Source organism: Camelina sativa, chromosome 13, assembly GCF_030686135.1.
Source record: "Camelina sativa cultivar CO46 ecotype springtype chromosome 13, ASM3068613v1".
In the NCBI taxonomy this organism is placed as follows: Eukaryota; Viridiplantae; Streptophyta; class Magnoliopsida; order Brassicales; family Brassicaceae; genus Camelina; species Camelina sativa.
Genome location: NC_141892.1, coordinates 15436433 through 15462118, shown reverse-complemented (window position 1 = coordinate 15462118; position 25686 = coordinate 15436433). Strand labels below are relative to the sequence as shown.

The window sequence follows — 25686 nt, the reverse complement described above, 5'->3', positions numbered from 1 at the left end:
TTCTCTTTTTTGTTTTGGGTGCCAATATGAAGTAGTTTCAGATTCTCTTATCATTATTAAACTAATATATTTTTAAAAATTAGTGGTGAAAATAGAGGTATTGTAATCGATACGTATGTGTGAGTTTCTATATTAAAATATTTATGGATTATATTTTTCAGGTCATCTTTTTCTCTGTTGTGTGTTGATCCGGATATATTGAAGTCTGGATTTGGTGGATGTTAACAAAGACGTACTAATTCCGCAAGGTAAGACGTAAACATCAATTAAAAGAGTTTTTTTTCTAAGTATATTTACTAGGAGATATATGTTCGAGATATATGGTGCATCAAAAGCTGAATTTTTTTTCTATAAATTAAAAAATATATTAAATGTTATAGTTTTTTTTGAGACAGTTTTTGTTTGTAAATTTATAAAATAAACTGTGAGGAAATAAAACATAATTATTTATCAACCCTCAAAATTTGAATTTTACCAATCCGCCCATATGTAACATTTAATCAAATTTTTTTAATAGATTGAGTAACATATATTTGTTTAAAAAAAAATCAAATCACAACATATGCATAAAATACATATTTATTAATCATATGTATTATATGATAATTTAAGATAATTTGTTAATAAGATCAAATAAAAATGTTAAGAAATTCATAAAATTGTAAACTTAACAAAACCTTCTAAATAAAATAATTTTAAATAAATAATATGGTATAATATCAAATCTTAGTTTTTAAGGTTGATTAGTTAACAATTTTTGAAAATAATAATTATTTTTGGAAATAATAATTAAAAACTTAACAAAACCTTCTAAATAAAATAATTTTAAATAAATAATATGGTATAATATCAAATCTTAGTTTTTAAGGTTGATTAGTTAACAATTTTTAAAAATAAGAATAATTATTTAAAAGATTTTCTTAGTTTACAATTTTCTTAGATTTTCTTAGTTTACAATTTTCTTTGTTTACAATTTAAGATTTTCTTAGTTTACAATTTAATTTACAGTTTTTTTACCCTTAATAAGAAATTTTACAAAGTGGTTTTTCAAATAATAGTACATATATAGTAATATTAAATGGTTAATGCAGATTAATTGCAATGGAGAATAGTTATATAAGTGAAGATTTTTCCCCCAAGGAAGATTATGATTCAATAAGTGTAGACACCGCTTCAGTTAGTGAATCTGTAGAAAAAGAAGATAACATAGCCAACAATGAGAATTATGTCCAAACTGAAGAGGTTGTTGTTCTAGAAGCAAACAAAGAAAATGAGCGGAAAGATGAACTATGTATTGGCATGGAGTTTAGCTCTGATGAGACTGCTCATAGAACTTACCAAAAGTATGGAGGCAGTCATGGTTTTGACGTAAGGAAACAACGAAGGACGATAAAAAAAGAGAAGGTAGTAAGGCTTCGTTATGTTTGCTCAAAGGAGGGGTATAGGAAAGAAACTAATGACGAAAAATCTTATTCACAACCAATCACACGCTGTGGTTGTAATGCTCATATGACATGCTACCTACAGAAGAACGAAAGATATAAGATTGTGTCTTTTGAGCAGAACCATAACCATGATTTAGTGAGGACACCTATGAAGCATTTGTTAAGGGGCAATCGTGCATTATCTATCTCTCAAAAAAAACATGCTGATGATGCTGAGATGTCAGGAATTTCAGCAAAAGCAACTGTTGAAATGATGAGTAGAGAAGTTGGGGGACGAGAAAATCTGGGGTTTTTGGCGAAAGACTATCAAAATTACATATACCGAAAGCGAATGGCAAAAATGGAAAAGGGAGATGCTGGAGCAGTTTTGGAATACTTTCAGAAAAAGAGGGTAATTCATCATTCTTTTATTCAATGCAGCTTAATGAAGATGATATGATCACTAATATCTTTTGGGCAGATGATCGGTCTATAAGTGATTACAATCTTTTTGGAGATGTTGTTTGCTTCGACACAACTTATAAGACTAACGAGTATGATAGACCCTTTTCTCCATTTGTCGGAGTTAATCATCACAAGCAAACTGTAGTGTTTGGTGCTGCTCTTTTAGATGATGAAACTATTGAGTCGTATAAGTGGCTTTTCGAGACTTTTCTTGGAGCAATGTCTGGAAAACAACCAAAAACAATTCTGACTGATCAATGTGCAGCAATGGCGAATGCAATAGTGAAAGTATTTAATGAAAAAAAACATAGGTTATGTGTTTGGCATATTTATCAGAATGCTGCAAAGAAGTTGAGTCATGTATTTCATGGAGCAGAACAATTTGCCATGGACTTTAGTAAGTGTGTATATGACCATGAGGAAGAACAAGATTGGTTATTGGCATGGAGTGATATGCTCGAGAAGCATAAATTGACGGAGGATGAATGGTTGAAGAATTTGTTTGAGCTCAAAGAAAAATGGGCAATGGTATATGGACGTCATACTTTTACAGCAGATATGGTGAGCACACAACGTAGTGAAAGTATGAATAATATATTGAAAAAATATTTGAAGCGTAGTTATAACTTGTTGTGCTTATTTGGACACTATGAGAGAGTGTTGGAGGATCGAAGATACAAGGAATTGATTGCTGACTTCAATATGATGCATACCTCGCCGGTATTATGTGCTAATGTAGAAATGTTGCAACATGCACAGGAAGTGTATACACCTGAAGTTTTTAGCTTGTTCCAGAGGCAATATATAATTATCGGTGATTATGTTGCTACAAAAGTCAGTAAGTCTGAGATGGTGTATGAATACAAAGTATCTTATCATGGTGTGGCACGAGAGCATTTGGTTAATTATGATGCTATAAGCCAAACAATACATTGTGGTTGCATGGAGTTTTCTTTTGCTGGGATCTTATGTCGTCATGCATTGAAAGTGCTGGACAAGAAAAATGTTAGAAGAATTCCATCTACATACATTCTAACTCGATGGAGCAAAGAGGCAAAAACACGAAGAATATCTTATTATCATCCGAAGACACTTGATGAAACAGAGAAGCAATCGATTGGAAGGCGATACAGCCATATATGTCGTACTTTCCGTGAAATTGCATCTGTTGCTGCTGATCATATAGAGTTGACGTTGTGCGCAAATGAAGATGCCATTCAATTGCTTAGAAAATTGGAGGAAAAGAAAAAAGAACTTGTGAAAGCTAATGCATGGATGCCCCAAAGCTCAGATGTTGGACTTGTGGAAGAAGAAGAAGAAGTAGAAGACAAGGAAGTTCCAAATGCACGTGGAATAAAAAGAAAAGCTTCTATTGGACGACCAAAGAACCAAAAAGTTGGTCCCCATGGTTGATACTTGAATGTTCTTGAAGTAAAAAATCGACGTACATCAAAATCATCAAGTAATAATACAACAAAAAAAAAGTTATCATTTCAGGTATTTGATATATATTTTTTCTTTTTAATATAAATATATATATATATATATATTCACTTATTAATATAATTACATATATATTCACTTATTAATATAAATATAAATATATATATATATATATATATATATGTATATTAACATTTAATAAAATGATAAATGCTATAGGACACTACTCTTACTCTAGATACTCAATTATCTGTTACTACCACTAGTCCGACCTTACATCATGAGTCATTTATCTCACAAGTGTTCAAGGTAAACAATTCATTTTTACTATTTCTATGTTCTTAAATTATTTGTCATTTTTATTATTAATTTGAAGTCTTATATTTTGTAGGAATATGACAAGAGTTATGGTGGTCCATCTTAATGCTATGCTATACCACTTCTTTTTCCCCAAAATCATATAAAGCTAGATCACTTTTCATTTTTCCTTTATGAAATCACATTTTTGCAAAAGTACATTAGTAATATTTTATTCTAGAATGATCTTCTTTTTATTATTTTCTTTCAAATGCGCTTTTTTTTGGCTTAGGCGTACATGTTTATACTGACAAGAAAAAAAAAATTGCTGGATCGTAGAGATGAGTAACGTCCAAAATCTGTGTTCATAATGATTAATGAACAATACTTGTAAATACAAAATCTTCATTTAAATATTTGTAAAAACTAAAAGACAGGGGGCCGAGAAAAAAAAATGTAAAAGATGGGAGACGTTAACGATGTCAAACAAAATAATACAGCTTTTGTTTTTTTTTTTTTAATTCAATATATGGTTTAAATTTAGTCTTAGGTGGCATGTTTTTATTGGTTAACATTAGAGGGGTGAACAAAGGGGTTCACCCCTAGGGGTGAACCCAAGTATTGTTCAAAATTCATATATCCTTGACATAGACACCAACTTGGAATCTCTCGGAGCAACCAAAAAAAATAGTCAACATAAGAAATAGCATAGACAAGGAATAATAAGATAAGGTGTAGCATTTAGGATTTACACAATGAATTTGTTTAAAGGAGGAAACAAATTCACTTAACAAATCTCTATTAAAAATTAGATCAAACCTGAAATTAAAGAAGAATTGCGAACTCTTGAAGAAGAAGTTAAGTTTTCCCTAAAAAATAATGTCGAACTAGGATTTTTGTATTAATGGCTGGATGCTCTACATGGACGAGGAATCCTCTTATTTATATGAATCCCTAGATTACAAGATAAGTCTATTTCCTAAGATCTCGAATCGAATATATGTTAAATTTCACCTTTTGATGATCAGATCGGACTCAGAGGCGGTCTTAGAGGTCGGACAGTTGATTTCGTCGTGCTTCCGCTTATAAGCCCATTTAGCTGGCTCAAAAGGGAGATCCCCCAGTTTAGCTGATCTTCAAAATTGTTCGGTTTATCTTTGGTTTAGGTCGGGATGACGTGGGTGCTAAACCCTGCACCAACACAATGTAACAGAAAAAAACTATCTTCAACTGTACAAGTACGGTTATTAGGCATGTAGAAAAAAAACGAGTTTGCTTCTCTAGGACCGGGTTCAGAAGATCTATTTATTGCATTATTGTCTTGTCTAGGGCAAACGAAAAGGTTTGTTCTCTACATTATAATTGGAAGATACTTTTTATATGAACTTGAAATCAACACGTATTTGAAAAAGGTGAATTTGTGTGATAACCAAAATACAAAAAGGTATGTAGAAAATAACCAACTAATTAAAAAAATTAGGGGAATAACCATTGGTCATTGGTCAATATAAATATAACTCTATATACATAATATTTTACAAACCTTATATTAAACATAGTTTTTGAAATCACTAACGCACGTACGAACGAGTACCTAGTTACTTAATATATGGAATGTTGGTGATTAAAAAAAATCATAAATAATTTTATAACAATCCTATTTACTTTAACTCACCTCAATTTCCCACCGAAAAAGTATAAGTGGGATCGGATTTGATCTCGGTTGCCTCCTAACTGTGTCAAATTTGTAGAACACAACATACTCTCTTCTGTCTATTAACATCATCATCTTTCTCTCTCTATCTATTTTTTTTCTAACTCGAGGGAAGATTTAATTTTCTCTAACATGAATTTGAGAATTAAAGAAATTTAAAACATACAAGACGTTGTCTCTTTTTTTAAAATATATCAAGGAATCATGATAAGCATTGTATGACAATTTGGCAACTTTCTAAAAAAACATAATTATTTGCTTCACAAAAATACAATAAAAGTATGCAGTTTCTTTTAGCCATCGATTATATTATCTTTAAACATATCTGATATAGTTATATTTGTGACAACCCGTCCAGTACACTCCACTAGCTCCTTGCTAGCTTGCCCTCATAGGCCCCAAGCTGGTTCTGTAGGGCACCGATCCTAACCCTTCACTGTGGATATCCAAATCCACTGCAGATCAATTGGTGACATCTTGTCCTGTGGGAAAATTGTTAAAAGGTGGGGACCATGGTTCGAGGAACGCCTGGCGCACCAATAACCTACCGGTGGATTGGGATATCTACAGTGAAGGGTTAGGATCGATGCCCTGCAGAGTCAGCTTGGGATCCGTTGGGGCGGTTAGCGGTGGGCTAGTGGGGTTCGCGGAACGGTTTGTCACAATATTCAAATATATTCAACTACTTGTATATATAATAAAATAATAGAATTTGTAATATATTCATGAGTTTGTGTAAAAAAAATCAAAATAATTAGAGAATTTGTGTACATTTAATCAAAGACATATCATTTATACAAAAGCTTCCCATAAGGGAAACCCGTTGTTAGGATAGGAATTTTTCTATTATTAATTTGGAAGTACATTTGGTAAAGTAATATTTTATTTGTAAAATTTATAGAAATAAACCCTTGCCATCGAATATACATCAAAACTTGAAGTTATAATTTGTAATATCCAAAAAATATTTTAATAAAGTAGTGTCCAAAATTTAAAATTTCTAGATACTTTTAAATTGCTAAAAAAATTAAATTTGCTGATCATGCATGTTATAAAGCGGATTATAATTTACAAAAATATTATTATATAGTTTTTTACGGGTTGATCTACTAAAATAAACAAAATATTTTAGTCTGATATCTAATAAGTTGATTAGAGGTGTTACGCTAATCCTAACCGGTACCAAAAAATAATAATACAATCCATCTAAAATTATAGAATCTAAATATTAATCAAAATATATTAAAATAAACACAAAAATATAACATATAGTTTTTCTGAATAATTATTAAACAAAATAGTCCTCCCATCTTTCAATTTTTGTTTCCGTCCAAAATCATTGGAAACTCTGATATGACTTTGGTATTTTTGAAAGGTATGAATGTCTTTAGTCATATGTAACAAGTAAGAGGTTGTGCTTAGATAGTAAGAGGTTATTAACATCGTCATCTTTTTCTCTCTAACTCGAGGGGAGATTTAATTTTCTCCAACATCGATTTGAGGATTAAAGAAATTTAAAACGTATAAGAAGTTGTCTCTTTCTTATATATAACATAGAATCCTGATAAGCATTGTATGACAATTTGTGAATTTTTTTTACGAACATAATTATTTGATTCACAAAGATACAGTAAAATACTAAAATGTATGCATTTTCTTTTAGTCATCGATTATATCATCATCATTAGACATAGATGATATAATGATATTCAAAGATACCCAACTACTTGTAGATATGATCAAAAATTAGAATTTGTAATTTATTGTGAGTTTGTGTAAAAAAAAAAATCAAAATAATTAGAGAATTTGTGTACATTGAGTCAAAGACATATCATGTATACAAAAGCTTCCCATAACAGAAACTCTTTTGTGGTTATGAATTACCTGTTTATTACACTAAAACCACATTTAAATCTGGCATTTTTTTTTCACTTTAAATCTGGCATATCTAGATTGTTTTTTTTTCGTCCAAAATCTTTGGAAACTCTTATGTGACTTTGGTATTTTTGAAAAGTATTGATATATTTAGTCTTACATAACCCACCAAGTAAGAGGTTATGCTTAGAAAGCCTTTTCTAATGTTAAAACAAAAAAATGGATAGATGCCTACGTAACCCACAAGAGTCAAGAGGATTTGTTTATACACAATCATCAGTCATGCAATGCTACTTTCAGAAACAGCATGTCTCAAGCTAGTTGGTGTGTTCAAATTTAGAGTCTAGACTTATAGAGGATCAACAATGTTCGGACAAGCTAACTAACCTCTTAAATCTATCACGATAAAAGCCTATAAACAGGGCGAAAAAAGACTTTCCTTAGAAGACTTGAGGCGATTTTTTTGGCGACTAGGGTTTACTCGCTTCTTGTGCACGTATGGAGCCGTCAGGGGCTTCTCCGGGACAGGGGGCCTCTCCGGGGAGTGATAACGTGCTGCAGGATGTGGTGAAGGGTGTTCAAGCTCCGCTTTAGAGCCAAGGGGATTCCTCAACGGCAAAGGGGGATGGAGATCTGTGGGGGAATCAAAACTGGCTTAAGGTGGCGAAGAAACATGTTTTTACTCGACAGAGTTTTCAAGTGGTCGAGGTTGAAGGGAAGGAGAAGGTGGTTGTTTCACAGGATGTGTTTGTGGGAGCTAGGCCTTTGTGGGAAGATTTTCTCATTGGTAAATTCTTAAATCAGAAAGCTCCACATGTGGGTAAGATCCACATGATTGTTAACAAGATATGGAGGTTAGGTGATAAATCTACACTGATTGATGTAATTGCTGTTAACGAATCTACGGTGAAGTTTAGGCTTCGCAACGATAGTATGAGAAGTAGGGTTTTAAACAAAGGAATGTGGAACATCATGGATATTCCCATGCTTGTGTCTAAGTGGTCATCGTTTGCAGCAGACTCGCAACCGGCGATGAAGTCAATCCCTTTGTGGGTAACTCTGCGTGATGTCCCTCCGTCTATGTTCACGAACAATTGATTGGAATATCTGTTTAGCACGGTGGGTAAGCCGGTCCGTTTTCACCCGAGAACTTAAGCTTGCATTAGTTTTGATGAAGAAGTACGTCTGTGGGGGGGGGGGGGGGGAAGAAGGTGAGATAGCTAATATCATTAATTATGAATATCCATGGTTGCCACACGTTGTAGTGGATGTCATAAATGGGGGCATTCAACTACAAATTGCCTCTCTCCTGTGACCGAGAGTGAGATGATTAGGGATGAGGTTCTTTTGCCACATGTTCCTTCGGGGTCTCCTTTGAAGAATGGTGATGGAAATCGGGACCTTGTGGGAACGGCCCACATAGAGACTCAAGTTAGTAGTGCAGATGCGGTGGTGGTTCCGGAGAAAGCAGGGTCTGATCAGGAATGGATCACTCCATGAAAAATCAGTCGTAGTCTGGGGAAGGTATTAGAGGGTTTAAAGACTAGTGAGGGTGCCATCCTATCGAACTCATACTCAGTGCTGGGAGAAGAGGATGGAGTTACAGAGGAGCCAGTGCAGGTGGCGACTGTCTCGCCTCTTTCGACTGTTGTTGTTCCTCCTACGGAGGCACCGGACCCTGCAGTGATGGTGGGTAAGGATAAGGACCGAGGGGTGAAACCAGTAGTGTTACTTCGACCTTCTCTTCCTCGTGAATCTAAATATTCCCATAAAACAGTTTCAACAGCTTCTAGTCAACCTCCTAGAGTTTCCTCTAGGGATCAGAGTAGGAAGTCTACCCAAAAACACTTTTAAATGTCAGGGTTCTTCTGGAATGTTCAGGGCTTCAATAATCATCAAAACATTCCGTGATACAAAAGTGGTTAAGGGAGAGTAATTTTCAATTTGGTTGTTTGCTAGAGACTCGTGTGAGAGAGAAAAATGCTAAACGTATAGGAGATAAAGTGTTTAAGGATTGGTCGGTCTTGATGCATTACGAATTCAACCGATGCGGTTTTTTTGGAGTATTAAGGTTTGGATGACTCCTTTTTATAAAAGTGAGCAGCTGATCACTTGTTCGATTAAGTTGGAGGATCAACCGGAAGAGTTTTTCTGTTCTTTCATGTATGCATTGAGCAACGCAAGGTCTTATGGCAGGAGTTAAAAGACTATGCTGACTCTCCACTTATCAGTTCAAAACCGTGGGTTCTTATGGGGGATTTTAATGAAACCCTCGATATGGCGAAACATTCACGGGTGGATGACCATCCCATGGTTACAAGTGGAATGAGGGATTTCCAGGATATTGTGGGTTATTGTTCGCTTACTGATCTTGCCTGTAACGGTACGTTATTTACCTGGTGGAACAAGCAGGACCAGGATCCTATCATGAAGAAGTTGGATAGGGTGATGGTAAATGATACTTGGCTACAACGGTTCCCGCAGGCTTACAATGTATTTGAGGCGGGGTGTTTTGGACCATTTGTGTAGCAAGTTACAGATGCAGAGTGTTGAGCATACCAAGGAACGTTGGCCTTATAAATTTGCTAATGTTCTCACGGATTTGGATGAGTTTCGGCCTATGGTAGATACTTATTGGCAGACAACACAACCTCTATTTTTATCTACATCAACACTGTTTCGCTTTTACAAAAAAATAAAGGGATTAAAACTATTGGTTCGGCGATTGGCGAAGGATCGGCTTGACAATCTGGAGAAACGATCTCAAGCTGCATTTGAGGACCTATGTGTGAAGCAGAACCAAAATTTGACCAACCCCACTGCCATAACTATGGAGGAGGAAAATGAAGCTTTTCTACGGTGGGATCATGCTGCTTCACTGGAAGAGAAGTTTCCTAAACAGAGGTCAAAGCTACATTGGCTTCAGGTAGGAGATAAAAACAACAAAACATTTCATAGGGCTGTTGCGACTAGAAAGGTGATGAACACTATTAATGAAATCACTTGTCCCAACGGTACTGTTGCTAAGGGTGACGAGGTCAAACAGGAGGCTAAGAGGTATTTTAAAGAATTTTTGCAGTTACAGCCTACAGATTTTGAGGGAGCAGAGGTTGCCATGCTCCAAGACCTATTGCCATATCATTGTTCAGTGACAGAGCAAGCTCGACTTATAGTGCCTGTTACCACAGAGGAGATCAAACTGGTCTTATTCGCTATGCCAAACGATAAGTCTCCTGGTCCGGATGGCTTTACCTCTGAGTTTTATAAGGCGACATGGGATATTATTGGTGAGGAGTTTTCACTAGCGGTCAAATATTTCTTTGTTAAAGGTTTTTTGCCAAAAAGGAATAAATTCCACGATACTAGCTCTTATGCCAAAGAAATTGGAGGTGCGGGATTACAGGCCTATTTCTTGTTGCAACGTTCTATATAAGGTCATATCAAAGATTCTTGCAAACAGGTTAAAGGTGGTGTTGCCTAGTTTCATTGCAGGAAATCAATCAGCTTTTGTTAAGGACCGGTTGTTGATTGAAAATTTGTTGCTTACCACTGAATTGGTTAAGAACTACCACAAGGAGGCGGGCAACGGGTTATGGACCTCGTTTTGATTTGATACCTAGTCATCGTTGGGTCGGTTGGTGGATGTAGTAGGGTCCCGCGGGGTTGTTGACTGGGGGATTGCCCGAACAATGACAGTCGCAGAGGCTTGGTCTGCACGACATCGACGAAAACATCGTCTTCCACACCTCCTCTCCATTGAGGATGTACTACATTCGCAGTATCATCGCAGAACAGAGTCTGCAGATTTGGTTATGTGGAAAGGGAAGGGGGGGGGGGAGTACAGCTCGGTTTTCTCTACGACGGACACTAAGAATCATATCCGCTCCACATCCGCTGAGGTCTCCTGGCACAAAACGATTTTGTTTACTCATGCGACTCCAAAATATACCTTATGTACCTGGTTAGCAGTCCATGATAAATTGGCGACAGGGGAGAGAATGTTGCGGTGGAACATTGGTGCTACTAGGACCTGTGTTCTTTGCCAATAGAGTCTCGAAACCCCGGTCTCATCTGTTTTTTGCTTGTCGGTTTTCTTCCGAGGTGTGGGCTGCGACAGCCAAAGGGGTGTTTTGTTCCCACTACACCACTGACTGCTTCCAGCTCCTCGCATACTTAGCCGATAATCACCTGGACCATTTGGCTAGCTTCTTACTTCGTTATGCTTTTCAACTCGTGGTGTATACCATCTGGCGGGAACGAAATGGACGGCGACATGGTCAACATCCTAACTCACCTGGCCAGTTAATCAAGTATATTGATCGCAACGTTCGAGATCAGATTCTGGCAATTCAACGACAAGGGATCAGCATTTCCGCAACGGTCTCCAGTTTTGGTTTCAAACTCGGATATGAGCTTTGTGTTTCCTTCTAATGTAGTTTAAAAATCTCTATAATTTTACAATTACCCTTTGCATTAGTTGTACAAACGCTATTTTTTTTTGAATATAATTTAACATTAGATTCAAAAAAAAAAAACTAACCTCTTAAAGCATAAATTTGACATTTTAGATTGCAAGAATCATAATAATAAAGTAAAAACAGACAAGATAAAACAAAAGTTCTCATAACAGAAATAGTTGAAGGAAAGTTTTACAACCAAGACCGCGATAGGTAGGTGCAAGGTGTGCATTTGCATTAGGACCACTTAAAATTAGTATAAAATCTAGTGTATTTTAAGGACCAAAAAATTTTCTTTAAAAAGTTTTATATGTAAATAAGGTCCATTTTTCTAAAATTGAACAGGGATTATAAATTTTTTCGGGATATTTACACCTATCCTGTTTACAACTTATTATTAAACGAAAGTTCTCATACCATAAATAGTTGAAGGAAAGTTCTACAACTTACTATTAAACGAAAGTTCTCATAACATAAATATAAAAGTTCCAAACAAATAAATAAGACAACGATAGAGAAACACTACTCACTTGCATCATCCACAGTCTACGATGCATATGCACTTGCATCTGCATCAGTCGCAGCTACAGTTTCCGCTGCATCTATCTCAGGTACACCTTCCGTTGCATCTATCTCAGGTACACCTTCCGCTGCATCTATCTCAGGTACACCTTCCGCTGCATTGGTCTCAGCTATATTTTCCGCTGCATGGGTCTCAGCTACAGTTTCCGCTGCATTGGTCTCAGCTACAGTTTCCGCTGCACAAGAATTTATTGAAGCTTTGGCTCTCTTATTCATGCGTCGTCGAGTTCTAGGAGCAGCTTGAGGAATGGGGGAAAGCACTCCTTTGAACACGACTGAGCCCTTCTTCATGGTTACCAGGTAACCGCTTTCAAACTTCCCATCGATGATCCCAGTAACCTTAGAGCCAGGTTTAAGTTCTTGAGGATCTGAATGAAATCCATAACGCAAATCTCAACACTCCAAAATAAGATAAAGTAAGAGAACCTAAAGAACATATTGAACTATACAGTATATAGATACAAATTCAACATGTAATGATGCAAACATATCCAAAAACATTGAATATTTTAAGTACCCATGCCACGATTTGCAGATCTTCGGACAGGGCGTTTCGGTGCTTTCTCTGCGAGAAAAGGACGAACATGTGTATATTAATCTTGGAGATCAATTAGATATAAGAAAACATATATATGAATGGTATTTTTTCAGACCAATCCCCTTAAATGTAGAACGCGGAGCTCGGAAGAAATACACATGCTCAAACTCAAGGAGCGTTCTTTCATAATTAGCCCTTAAAACAGATGCTGCATTTTTTACAACTGTCTTAAAGTTGAATAAGCCAATCACTTCTGTGCATCGGCGATCCTTGATCACCTAGAATCAAATATGATATAATTATTACATATATATATATATATTTAATGCATGAAACAAAGATAGCTTCCAAACTTCATGTTCAATGGCATCCACGAATTACTTGTTACCTGTTGAAGACCACCACGCAATGTGACCTCGATGAACAGCCGATGCAGATCGAGACTGTTTCCATCCATAAGAGGGGTCCTTTACAAAAGGCAAAGAAATCATAAATATTCCATGAAATGAAATCATATTTAAGATAATAAATCAACTGAAGCACAAACAATGAACATATCAAAAGAGGATAAAAGCAATTTCCATTTCCAAACACTTTACTTTTAAAACATTTTGGCACTAACGGGTAACCCAAAAAAAACAAAATATATATCCTTAACCTATTCATGGTTTAGCATTTCAAATTTTGTTAAAAGCAAATTAAAAAAAATGATTTTGGACTAACAGATTTAAGAACAAAATAGATCCAATTCAATAAGCCACACACACTTTCGTGCCTTAACGATTCTCAAACCTAATGATATTTGGATTCCCCTCTCCAAATAAATATCATAACCTTAAATTTCTTACAACACAGAGTAATTGACCACGAAAAAAGCAATAAAACTTATTTTTTTCAAAAAATAAGTTTTGGGCCAAGGCCCATGTATAGTTTGTCTTGACTATCACTTTCCATATTTATCTATTGAAAAATCACCATACTACAAGGGTTTCTTGAACATAGGAAATCACGTCTTCCTATTCCTTTGAAGGATCATGCCTTCGCCACTTGACCACGCAAGGGATTGCAAATAAATTGCTTGAATCTCTAATAAACTCATCAAGTTAATGTAGACTAGGCTTTTACATCAACAATAATAATGTGTAAACCAATTGTTTCATCAAGAAAATGCATAATGAAAACAAAAAAAATCATATAAGGAAAATAAAACTCACTTAAAATGTTGGCCAGAAGATTCGAGAAAATCTCGAAGCGTATCCCAAAAAAAGTTTAGGATTTTGGACAAGATCCTCATACATAGATGTACGAGAGGAATCACCCTTTTCTAAAGCAGAAAAACCATTAGCGGGAACCACTTCAATTTGTGATTTACCTGTCGACATCAGTCCTTTTCGGGTGTTTTCGGTCGAGAGGTAAAAACTGTGTTCAACCTTTAGAGATAAAATGAACTTTTAAGCATGATTTTTAGTACCCTTCTTCTTATCTAAAGTAGGGGATATACAATTTTCCTTGTCTCTCCACCACATAAAAATACATTACATATTTATTTTCTTTTCTACATAGTCCACACGTTAATTAATTTTAATTAACAACTTGTAGCATAATATTGAATTAATTGTAAATTTTTGGTAAATGTTTTAAATATAATAAGAGAATAAGATTTAAGAGTACTAAAATTTTAAGTAAATTTTTTGAATATTTTTTTCTTTAGTATTTAGATAAGATAAATTGGCCATCATAATCTTTGGTTATATCGTATCTGATTTGTGGAAAAAGCAATTGCAATGAAAAAATTTGTAACTGAAATTGTTTTTTAACTAAATAAGTCAATTATTATTATTTAAATTGTAAAATACTGTTTGGTCAAACCTTTTTCATTGTAAAAATAATCAATTAAAAGGTTTAAATTTAAATATGTTACCAAAGGCATTAATTGTAAATTTTTTGAATATTTTTTTCTTTAGTATTTAGATAAGATAAATTGGCCATCATAATCTTTGGTTATATCGTATCTGATTTGTGGAAAAAGCAATTGCAATGAAAAAATTTGTAACTGAAATTGTTTTTTAACTAAAATAAGTCAATTATTATTATTTAAATTGTAAAATACTGTTTGGTCAAACCTTTTTCATTGTAAAAATAATCAATTAAAAGGTTTAAATTTAAATATGTTACCAAAGGCATTTCTTTTATTGTTGAAAACACAATTGCATTTTTTTGTAATAGTGTATTTGCGTCGTTGCTATATATTCATCTTTACAAGATGGGTGTTATGACAAAAAAGAATTAAATTTGTTTAGTGGATCAAAAATATAACGAAATCATATGTTATAGAATCAAAAGTCATGTATTTCTCAATAATCTGTTAGTAACTAATTAGTGATTTACTAATTTTCCTAAGGAAAGAAAAAGATCAATTTGACCGAGACTTAAAATCATGAAAAATTTCCAAGAGATTTACAGTATTTTACTATCGAACATACTTCGGTTCATCCTTAATTAGGGGTGAATTTTTTTTTGTTGTCACTTTTCTTGTTTTAGCCAATTTTTTTGTTTTGGCCAATCAAATGATGTCATGTCATATTAAATTAAAAATATACATATTAAAAATTATTAACAAAAATATAATTTAATTAAACTCAAACTAACTTATAATCTAGTTTAGTTATAAAATCTAAATCCTAATTCTTCTTTATAAACTCAAATCGATACATAATTTTGTTTAATTATAAAATCTAAACTCTAATTTTCTTTTATAAATCCAAACTGTAAAATCTAAACTCTAAATCTTGTTTATAAACTCAATCTGACATATAGTCTTGTTAAGTTATAAAAGTTTAATCCTAATTCTCTTTTATAAAACCAAACTGACATATCACATTGTTTAATTATAAAATATAAACCTTATTTATAAACTCATATCAGACATAAAGCTTTATAAAATCAAAGCTCAATAATATTTTAATAATTATCTTACAAACATAGATAATATTAAAATTTTTAATTTTCCCTTTTACAAAGTGGTATATTCGGACTGATAAAAAAAGAGGGTGAAAAAAAGTTTTTTTCTTTACTACTTATTGTTTTGGCGGCAAAAAAAAAAGAACTTTTTTTTTTCACCCCTCTTTTTCTTTTTCTTTACTATCGGATATAACCAAGAAAATTTTCCCTATACAGTATTTATCGAATGTATATATTTTAAATTAAAAATCGTTAGAGGTAATTAATTATAAAACAAAAAATAATTACTTTTTATTTTTTTTTCACTCGTACGATAATTCTACAATAATTCTATTCCTATTCCTAAAAGAATATCTCATCTCCATGGGTATATATATAAAGCTATACCCCCAACAATCTAGTCTTCAACAGTCGTCATCAACTAAACCAAACCTAGTGTGTTTTAAGATATAATCGCTTGTTGGTAAACACTTCATGTCCTTATATTCAATTTCTAAACATACTACTAATACATATATTTCTTTGCCAATGTTATTTTGATCTTTCAATGTTGTTAGACCTTATTGAACTAGAATCGTTTATTTTTTCGTGACAACAACTTCTACTTTGTAACAATTGTTTTCACTTCTTTGGTTTTCAGAGTGAAGATATCAGAAAAAATATATTGAGATGGCGGCTAACAAGGAAGAAGGAAGCATCTTGAAAGCTCTTGACAGTGCAAAGACTCAACTGTACCACTACAAGGCGGTTGTAGTCTCCGGTATGGGTTTCTTCACAGACTCATACGATCTCTTCGTGATATCTCTCGTCACGAAGCTACTTGGCCGGATCTACTATCAAGTTCCTGGCTCCTCCTCTCCTGGAAGCCTTCCTGACGGCATCTCTGCCGCCGTGAGCGGTGTGGCATTTGCTGGAACGTTTCTTGGACAGATTTTCTTCGGGTGCCTTGGTGACAAGCTTGGACGTAAGGGAGTGTATGGTTTGACCCTCTTAATCATGACCATATGCTCCATTGGCTCTGGTCTTTCCCTTGGTCATGACCCCAAAACCGTCATGGTAACTCTTTGCTTCTTCCGCTTCTGGCTCGGGTTTGGCATTGGTGGTGACTATCCACTCTCGGCTACGATCATGTCCGAATATGCTAACAAACGTACTCGTGGTCGGTTCATAGCAGCGGTTTTTGGTATGCAAGGAGTTGGGATCCTTGCCGCAGGAATTGTTTCTGTACTTGTCTCGTATATTTTCGAGAGTGCGTTCCCATCTCGGGCCTATGTAATGGACGGTGCCGCCTCAACCGTCCCACAGGCGGATTACGTGTGGAGGATCATCCTCATGTTGGGCGCCTTACCAGCTCTCTTGACATACTATTGGCGTATGAAGATGCCTGAAACTGCTCGTTACACTTCTCTAGTCGCCAAGAACGCTGACCAAGCGGCTCTGGATATGACTAGAGTTCTTAACGTAGATGTTGAAGCCTCTTCCGCGAAACATGACCAAGCTAGGGTTTCCACTGATGAGTTTGGCTTGTTCTCCAAGAAATTCCTTCGCCGTCACGGACTTCACCTATTCGGAACAGCCACCACATGGTTCCTCCTCGACATTGCTTTCTACAGCCAAAACTTGTTCCAGAAGGATATCTTCACAACCATCGGATGGTTACCTCCGGCTAAAAACATGAACGCAATCCAAGAGCTCTTCATGATCGCCAGGGCTCAAACCCTAATCGCTCTGTGTAGCACGGTCCCTGGTTACGCTGCCACTATATGGTTAATCGACATAGTGGGACGGTACTTGATTCAGATCATTGGATTCGGTATGATGACTGTTTTCATGTTGGTTTTAGCCATACCGTACCACCATTGGACTTTACCGGCTAACCGGATTGGTTTTGTGGTTTTCTACTCTCTCACTTTTTTCTTCTCCAATTTCGGACCTAACGCAACTACGTTCATTGTCCCGGCTGAGATTTTTCCGACGAGGCTTAGGTCTACTTGTCACGGTATCTCGGCTGCGTCAGGTAAAGCCGGTGCGATGGTTGGTGCATTCGGGTTTGCTGCTTTGGTTAAAGCTGTAGGTATGAGCACGACGTTATACATCATGGCAGCAATCAATTTTGTTGGCTTGTTGATCACGTTATTAGTAATTCCGGAGTCTAAGGGGATATCACTAGAGGAGCTTTCCGGCGAAACTGAACCGGAGAAGATCGAGGAGAAGATTGTTGTTTAGATTTTTTTTTTTTGGTTTTATTTTTTTTTTCTTTTTTTTTTCAGAGTTTTGTTAGGATTTTGTCAGATATATAGATCCTTATTAAAAGATTATATTATACTGGTTCTTGCTGAGATTTCCCACATATATATATATATATATATATATATATATATATATATATATATATCTTTCTATTGTGTTTTCATTAAACAAAAAAAAAATCGTTAGAACCTCTTTTTTTTTTTTTGTCTATATCCAAAGTAAAACAAGAAAAGGATAATATCATGAAAATATAAAATAAGGCTATTAGAGTTAATCTCTATATACTTATTTAAGCAGTTTAACCATATGATAAGGTCATTACATTTTAATTAATTTAATAACTAACAAAAAAACTATAGGTTTATAAAATAATAATAAAATATTTTTAAAATTATTTAATGAAATTATTTAATAGATTCCAATTTTGTTTCAGAAATGTTAAAAAATAATAACAAAATATTTAGAACAATTATAAAACTTAATTTTCTTTATAAAACTAAGATTAAATATTTGCATCTCCAAATTGTTTAATAATGACATATATTTTAAAACTAAGATAGAACATTGCATATATTTCAAAAAATTTAAAATATTATATCTAATTTTGTTAAATATTTTTTCGCATTGCACATCGACGCAATAACATGTTATTAAAATCTAAATAATCACAATTCTTATAGTTTATTCAATATAGTATATACAACTTAAAAAATAATCAAAAAGTTAAAATGAAATTTCTAAACATGACCGCTTCAATGCAGATTTTGATTTATTTTCTAGATTTTACCAAATTTATATAATTCACGGGTTTGAACATTGTATCATGTACCAAAAACAGGTGGAAATCAGAGTATGAAACTATGTAAATTAAATGTAAAAGATTATAAAATGTAACGATGGAATTTCTCGAAAATGTAACGATGGAATTAAATGTAACGATGGAATCGTCGAACCGATAGAATAACCGACGATTTAACGATGGAATTTCAAGAAAGTCCATCGTTTTCGACAGATTATCGACGGTATGTTTTCGAGAAAGTCCGTCGTTTCTGACAGATTTCCGATGGCTTGTATCGGAAAATGTGCTTCCGACAGATTACCGACGAATATTTTTTTTATTTTCTTTTTAAAATTGCATAATTATACAAATTTCATATTTAAAATATTCATTAAAACTGAAATGCTTATATATTTAAATTCAGAAAGTTAAAACTTTTAGGGAAAATAGTTTTTTTAGTGAAAAACATGAAAAATATTCTAAAAACCAAAAACAAATAATTGTTCCAAAAAGAAAGCAAAGATTCAAGAAAACCTACGAAGCAGAATGTCTTGCCCGCATCTCACTCATGAACGCTGCTACCTCCACGTCCCTCTCCTTGTACTCCTGGTCCTTTCTTTTGTTCTCCGCTTTTTGTTCTTCTATTTCTTTTCCAAAGCTGCAATCCGATCATCTTTCTCTTGCATAGCTTGTTGGAACTCTTGGGTGGGAGAGATTTCCTAGTCCAAAAACAGTCCCTTGGTTTTAGTATTTTCCTACACATGCATTTTAAAAATTATATAAATATTTTAAAATAAAACAAAATATTAAAAAACAAATGTTATCTCGTAAAAATTTTCGTTTAATTTTTATCTTCTAAATTCAACAGTAGACTCCGATCCGTCAAGAGCTTGTAGCATCTCCTCCTCCCGCGTACTCGAATTCTCAACAACCAGCTTAGCTCTACCATCTTGTAATTGGCCGGTTTTTTTGTTGGTGTGCATATCCTCCATCAAAGTAATATGGTCTCGTACCACCCCATACCTAATAGTATAAAAGAACCATTTAAATTATGTAAAGATTGTCTAAATACTGATAAAGAAAATAATTATAGAAAGTTTTAAAACTTACAAGTTGCTTTTGTCGGATATAGGTGCTTATTGGACCATTGTTGTGGGTAGCCATGCCTAACCCGTCATGTTGGCTTCTTCTATTCTGAGAAGATTGGGAGGATACTGCTTCTGTAGCTGGTTCCCCCCAATATTGAACCAAACCCTTAAAGAGATCATCGTTCACATTTTTTGGCACCTTTCCTCTCTTCCACGTTTGCTTCCACTCATTCAACAGTTTAGTATATCATACCCTGGCCACCTTCTTGAACGCTGTTCGAACTTGGTTGGTGATATCTTGTTTCCAATTGAAATCTTGCTAAAAAAATATAAAGAAAATGCATTAGCCAAACATATATGAAACAATGTTATAAAATTAAGTTGTTAAAGTTGAAAACTTTACCGCAAATTGCCGAAACCAAATTTCTTGTTCTTTTGTAGCCATCACTGAAAACTTTGCATATGGTGTTTTGAGGATTCCATACATCATACGCAAAATAGATTTTGTGATGCCATTATGAGAATCACAAAACCATGTTGTCCCTAGAGCACCATACGGATCTATGCAGGGGATAAGTGATCGGGAAGGTTTGTGAAACAAATTCTTCAATGCTCATCTCCATTGGAACATTTTCTGAAGATTGTGAATCCGGGACGGCGCTACTACGTGATTGCGAAGCAATAGGTTCTCCGTTAGCTTGGTTCATAGATGTGTTTGCAACATAAGAACCATAGTTCCTTTTAACAAAAAAATTAGAAATAATCTTGATGCCTAATAAGAAAATTTAAGTATAATTAACAAACCAAATCATCAAATCAGTAACACCCAATTAACAAAATTTAATTCATCAATTATCAACATTCTACTAACAATCCAATTAACGAAATTCAATTAGCAAAATCTAATTACAAAATTCAATTTACAAAACTCAATTAATAAATTCACCAAATTTAATTAACAAAAAAATTAACAAAATTCAATAACACCCAATTAACAAAACTCAAGTCTAATTAACAAACCAAATTATCAAATCAATAACACCCAATTAAAAATTGAATCTATCAAATTCAATTCATCAAACCCAATTAGCAAAATTCAATCCATCCAATTAACAAACCAAATCTTAAAATCAATAACATCCAATTAACAAAATTTCAATCCATCAAAATTTTCAATCCGTCAAAATTCAATTCTCCAAAATTCAATTCATCAAATCCAAAATACAATCCAAATCCTCAAATCAATAACACCCAAACCGTGTCAATTCATCAAATCTAATAAATTACCATATTCCTAAGAAATCTAACAAAACTAAGAAATTCAAAAGGAAGGGAGATAAGTACCGAAGTTTCGCCGGGTGGCAGGATCAAATCGCCGGAGAATGGAGAGAGATCAATTTTTATGTTTGAGAAAATAAAAAAACTGTCGGAGGAGAAAAAGATGAATAAATTTGTTTTAATCGAAATTACCGACGCATTTACTAACAGATATTGTCTTATATATTTTTTTTACTAAATATAGTACAAAAAATTATTTATGTATATATTTTCAAGAAATATTTATTTATTTTACTATAAGAGATATTTCTTAATTTTACTAAATTTTTGGAAAGAAAATAGTAAGCTGGGATGAAAAACTAAAAATTAAAAATTTACTTCAAATTTACAAAAAGTTTAATAAAAACAAACTATTATGAATCAGAAGAGTAATCCGAAGAAACCGAGTCTGAATCATCTCCGTCAAATTCTCAATTTCATCCTCTGACTCTAAGTCGACTCTGTCATCAGTGAATTGAGAGAAGTCAACCACGAAGTCAACATGAAAAGAATGCTCAACTGGGCCATGTAGCCAACTCTGCTAGGTTGTCAAGGATGATGATTGGCAACTCCGTAAATTTTCCCTCGTGGGGTTTATTTGTGTAACTGTTACCCAAGAATCAGGAGCATTACAAATGCAAGGGTAGCAAATGTAGCAAACCTGTTACAAATAAAATTATGTTACTAATTATGTTAAACAAATTCATAATTATTCAATAAACTGATAATGTATTTCTTACTCGGTCTGCTTGTGACACAAGGATGAACGAAACATATTTCACCAACCGACGTCTTTTGTTAACGGACGTAACACCAAATTGGTCAACTCTGGCACCACGATCGATGTTGAAACGACCCAACCCGTTTTTTAAAAATAATAATAATAAATAATAATAATAATAATAATAATAATAATAATAATAATAATAATAATAATAATAATAATAATAATAATAATAATAATAATAATAATAATAATAATAATAATAATAAAAAAAAAATACCCTAGACTATTGGTCCCATACCTACTAGCCACCTAACCGCTATCAAAACCAAACAGCAGAAAATATTCAATACCAATAAATCATTAAATAACCAATATTCACTAACCAACATTAATTCATAATAAATAACCAAACCACATGAATCAAAGAACCAGCAATCCTAATCATTGTTCTAATGAATCAACTCTAGCAACCTAGCATAACAAGACAACCACCAAATGAGACACTAGAACATCCTCCTCTTCATTGCCTTGATTCCACGATCACACTTTTGTAACATCCGTGTTCCGGGAATAGAATTTGAGATATGCTGAGTAAATCAAAAGAGTGGATTTTAATTAATTTTGGTTTAATTAAATCTTGGTTTAATCTAATTAAACCAAAAACCCCTAATCTCTTTCTCAAAGTCACGCCTCCTCTCCTGTTTTTGCTATTGTCGACATTTTTATGAGAGAGAGAGGGAGAGAAAGGGAGAGAACTGTTAGTTGTTTAGTATAAAGGAGGAAGAGAAGAAGATGAAGCTTTTTCTTTAGAGTAATTAGAGAAACAAAACTGTCAGGGTTTGGAAGAAAGAAGATCCGATTACTCAAAACGTTTGGAAAGGTACTGATTTTTTGTAGAGTTGTAGCTAAGAGATTTTCATACACTCTCCTTTTTACAGAAGTGAATTTGGGTTAATATTTTAGGAGTTATTAGCGGTTTAGTGGGGCGTTTTGTCTCAGTCTCGAATTGAGACCAGCGGGTGTTTCGGGATTGATTTCGGTTTCATCTGAAATCTGATCGTTCCAAAATTTTGTGGGGCGCCTCTGGACGTATCGGCCTTGCTTTTCACCGAAGGGATTAGAAAGTTAACGGTTTGTTTTGATTTCGTGGTTTCACTTGTGAGGTTGTTCTTTTCTGATTTTTCTGGCAGTTTGTTTTCAGTGTTTGTTTATTTGTGTGATTGGTTGTATGAGCGAGTTTGGTTGTTCTTGGATATTGGAGAGCCTCTCATTTGGTTTTTGTTATTTTCGTGAATTACTTGTTAAGGTGAGTGCGTGACCATGAGCTTATCTAAGCGATTGGGTTGTATGACTTGTTTTGTGTGATGATGTGTAGGTGTCGTGAAAGTGTTATTGGTTGTTCTGTTTAATGGTTGGTTTGTTATATTTTATTTGGAGTTGTACTCTTGATTTGCTTGTGTGTATAGCTCGTAGATGGGAGGATCGCCTCACTGGGTATTTCTGGTAATACTCACACATCTCATTGTGGGATCATGGCAATGAAGAGGAGGATGTTCTAGTGGCTCGCTTGGTTGTTGTCTGGCTTTTGTTAGATTACTAGAGTTGAGTCCTAGAATGTTGTTTAGGATTGCTGGTTTTCTGGTTTATGTTGATTGGATCTTTAGTTTATGGTTTTGAAATTATTACGGTTTATTTGATATTGGTTATTGGTTTATTGGTTATTTTTTGGTTTTATTATTTCCGCTTTTGGTGTGACCATGGTTAGGTGGCTAGTGGATATGAGACCACTAGCTTAGATGTTTATTATTATATTTATATATTTATTATTTACTAATTAAAAAAAATGGGTTAGGTCATTTCAGTTTGGTATCAGAGCCCTTACGGTTCTAGGTTTGGGTTCACTAGGTTTATGTTATGATGTTTGGGATTGCATGTCTGGATTGATTATGTGGTTTAGTCAATTGTGTGTGGCATGAAGTCCTAGAACATCCTCTTCGAGCCTACTTGTGATTCCACGGTGAGTTTATGTTTTTGTGTTTTGTTAAGATTGCTTGTTAGCCTCTGTTCTTGGAAGTGCAGTGGTTAGAGGTGTTTAAGTTGTTAGTCGTGGACGTGGGCATTGTTGGGGTCGTGGTCGAGCGGGTTCCCGAGGCCAGCAAGTGTGTGGTCCAGAGTTCCACGAGGAGGTACGTCGTAGGATCACAAGCGTATCAGGAGGGACCAGAGGGGGTTAGCCGGTGAGCGTGCCGGGGGTGCTGGGAATCCAAGTGTGGGGTTGCGGCAGGTGGAGCCCAGGGTCGAGATGATCGCTTGGCGGATCTGTTGGCGTACTGTGGGAGCAGTTACCGAGAGCAGTACCAGTGTAGGCTCCAGTTGTACCACATGTGGCGGGGTGCAGCCGAGGGCTGCAGGTGTTGAGGACTATCCATCTTTTATTAGGAGGATGGAACAGTTGTAGATGACTGGTACGAGATTCTTCTCGAGAGGTATCGAGCCTAGAGGGGCAAATAGGTGGTCATATGCAGTTGGATCAGATACTTCTCTATTGGTGGCTAATCAAGATTGATATGAGAAGTTGAGTGGGCAGGTGTAGCATTGCAATGTTATACTCAGACCACAGGAGGTACTTTTGGTTGGGAGATGGTTATAGTAGTTAAGGATTGTTGCTTCTAAGGGGATGGTGATTCTCCTGAATACCGATAGCTCGAGGGGCTAGGGGCTCCGAGAGTGGCAGAGGGGATTATGTTCCCCTGAGGGGATGAGTAGTTCCCCTAATACCGAGACCTTGAGGATTGTGGTCCAAGAGTGAGACGGTATAACTCGAAGACGCTGGTCTGAGAGTGAGATCGGTATGGTTCGAAGGTTGCGACCTAAGGGTGGAGTTGGGAGCAAGCAAAACCTAGGACGTGAGTATAAACAAATCGATTGAATGTAGACCTCGAGAGATTGATGGTGGTTTAATCTCAGGTTTTTGATGTGTTGACCAATGGGTCAGGGTTTTATGACCAACGCGGTTATGAATGTGTGGCTGTTTCGCCAGGATTGTGAGGTCGGTGTTGCTGGAGTCATGGGAAGGGGACATTGCAGCAGGTTTGAGCCATGAAAGGCATGTTTGCCAGATACATAAGTTAACGAGAAGCCTTCATGACAGGATAATCTAATCGTTGCGACGATGTTGGATTACGTTCATTGGAGATGGACAGGGTTGCTAGATTCAATGTTTTGGTAAGCTTGCTGAGGGAAACAAGGCAATGGTTTGAGTTAGCGGTTTGCAAAGCATTTGATGCGGTGAATCAGAATGTGCGAACGTATGATACTTGTTTGTTTTATTACGCTCATAATGATGATTTGCTGTGGAGAATTGCTAAGCGAAAAGCTAACTCTGTAATACGCTATATTGTGGAAGTTTTCCTAAGAGACAAGTTACTAGAGGTTCTTGGGTGGACAAGAGGTGTTTATATCCGGGTGGAGGTGAGTTGATGTCAGCATACTTGATTATTAGTTTAGTAGAGCTGACGAAGAAAAAAATAGGGGGTTCTTACGTCTTATCACTTCACCGTGGGGAGCGTCGGTGTTGTTCGTCAAGTAGAAGGACGAGGTATGGGCTTATGAGTTCGTGGCGATGCTGTTTGGGTTAACAAATGCGCCAACAGCGTTTATGAGGTTGATGAACAACGTGTTTCAGGAGTTTTTGGACGTGTCTGTCTTCATCTTCATTGACGACTTCCTGGTTTATTCTAAGAGTCCTGAGGAGCATGCAGTGCATTTGA

At 35.0% G+C, this 25686-nt stretch overlaps 2 protein-coding genes and 3 pseudogenes across 2 annotated transcripts; 4 read left to right on the top strand and 1 right to left on the bottom strand.

The window, feature by feature from the left end:
- The first annotated feature begins 1662 nt into the window (after nucleotides 1-1662).
- On the top strand, nucleotides 1663-3677 carry LOC147929601 (protein FAR1-RELATED SEQUENCE 5-like; annotated as a pseudogene).
- A 6080-nt stretch (nucleotides 3678-9757) lies between these two features.
- Nucleotides 9758-10651, top strand: LOC147929600 (uncharacterized). The gene has a single exon (XM_087480670.1). It carries the CDS (start codon nucleotides 9758-9760, stop codon nucleotides 10649-10651), a length of 894 nt encoding a protein of 297 aa, XP_087336796.1.
- A 539-nt stretch (nucleotides 10652-11190) lies between these two features.
- Nucleotides 11191-11649, top strand: LOC147929599 (uncharacterized). Its single transcript, XM_087480669.1, has one exon. It carries the CDS (start codon nucleotides 11191-11193, stop codon nucleotides 11647-11649), a length of 459 nt encoding a protein of 152 aa, XP_087336795.1.
- A 547-nt stretch (nucleotides 11650-12196) lies between these two features.
- Nucleotides 12197-14177, bottom strand: LOC104738294 (putative high mobility group B protein 11; annotated as a pseudogene).
- A 2237-nt stretch (nucleotides 14178-16414) lies between these two features.
- On the top strand, nucleotides 16415-18071 carry LOC104736909 (putative inorganic phosphate transporter 1-6 pseudogene; annotated as a pseudogene).
- Nucleotides 18072-25686: the final 7615 nt, after the last annotated feature.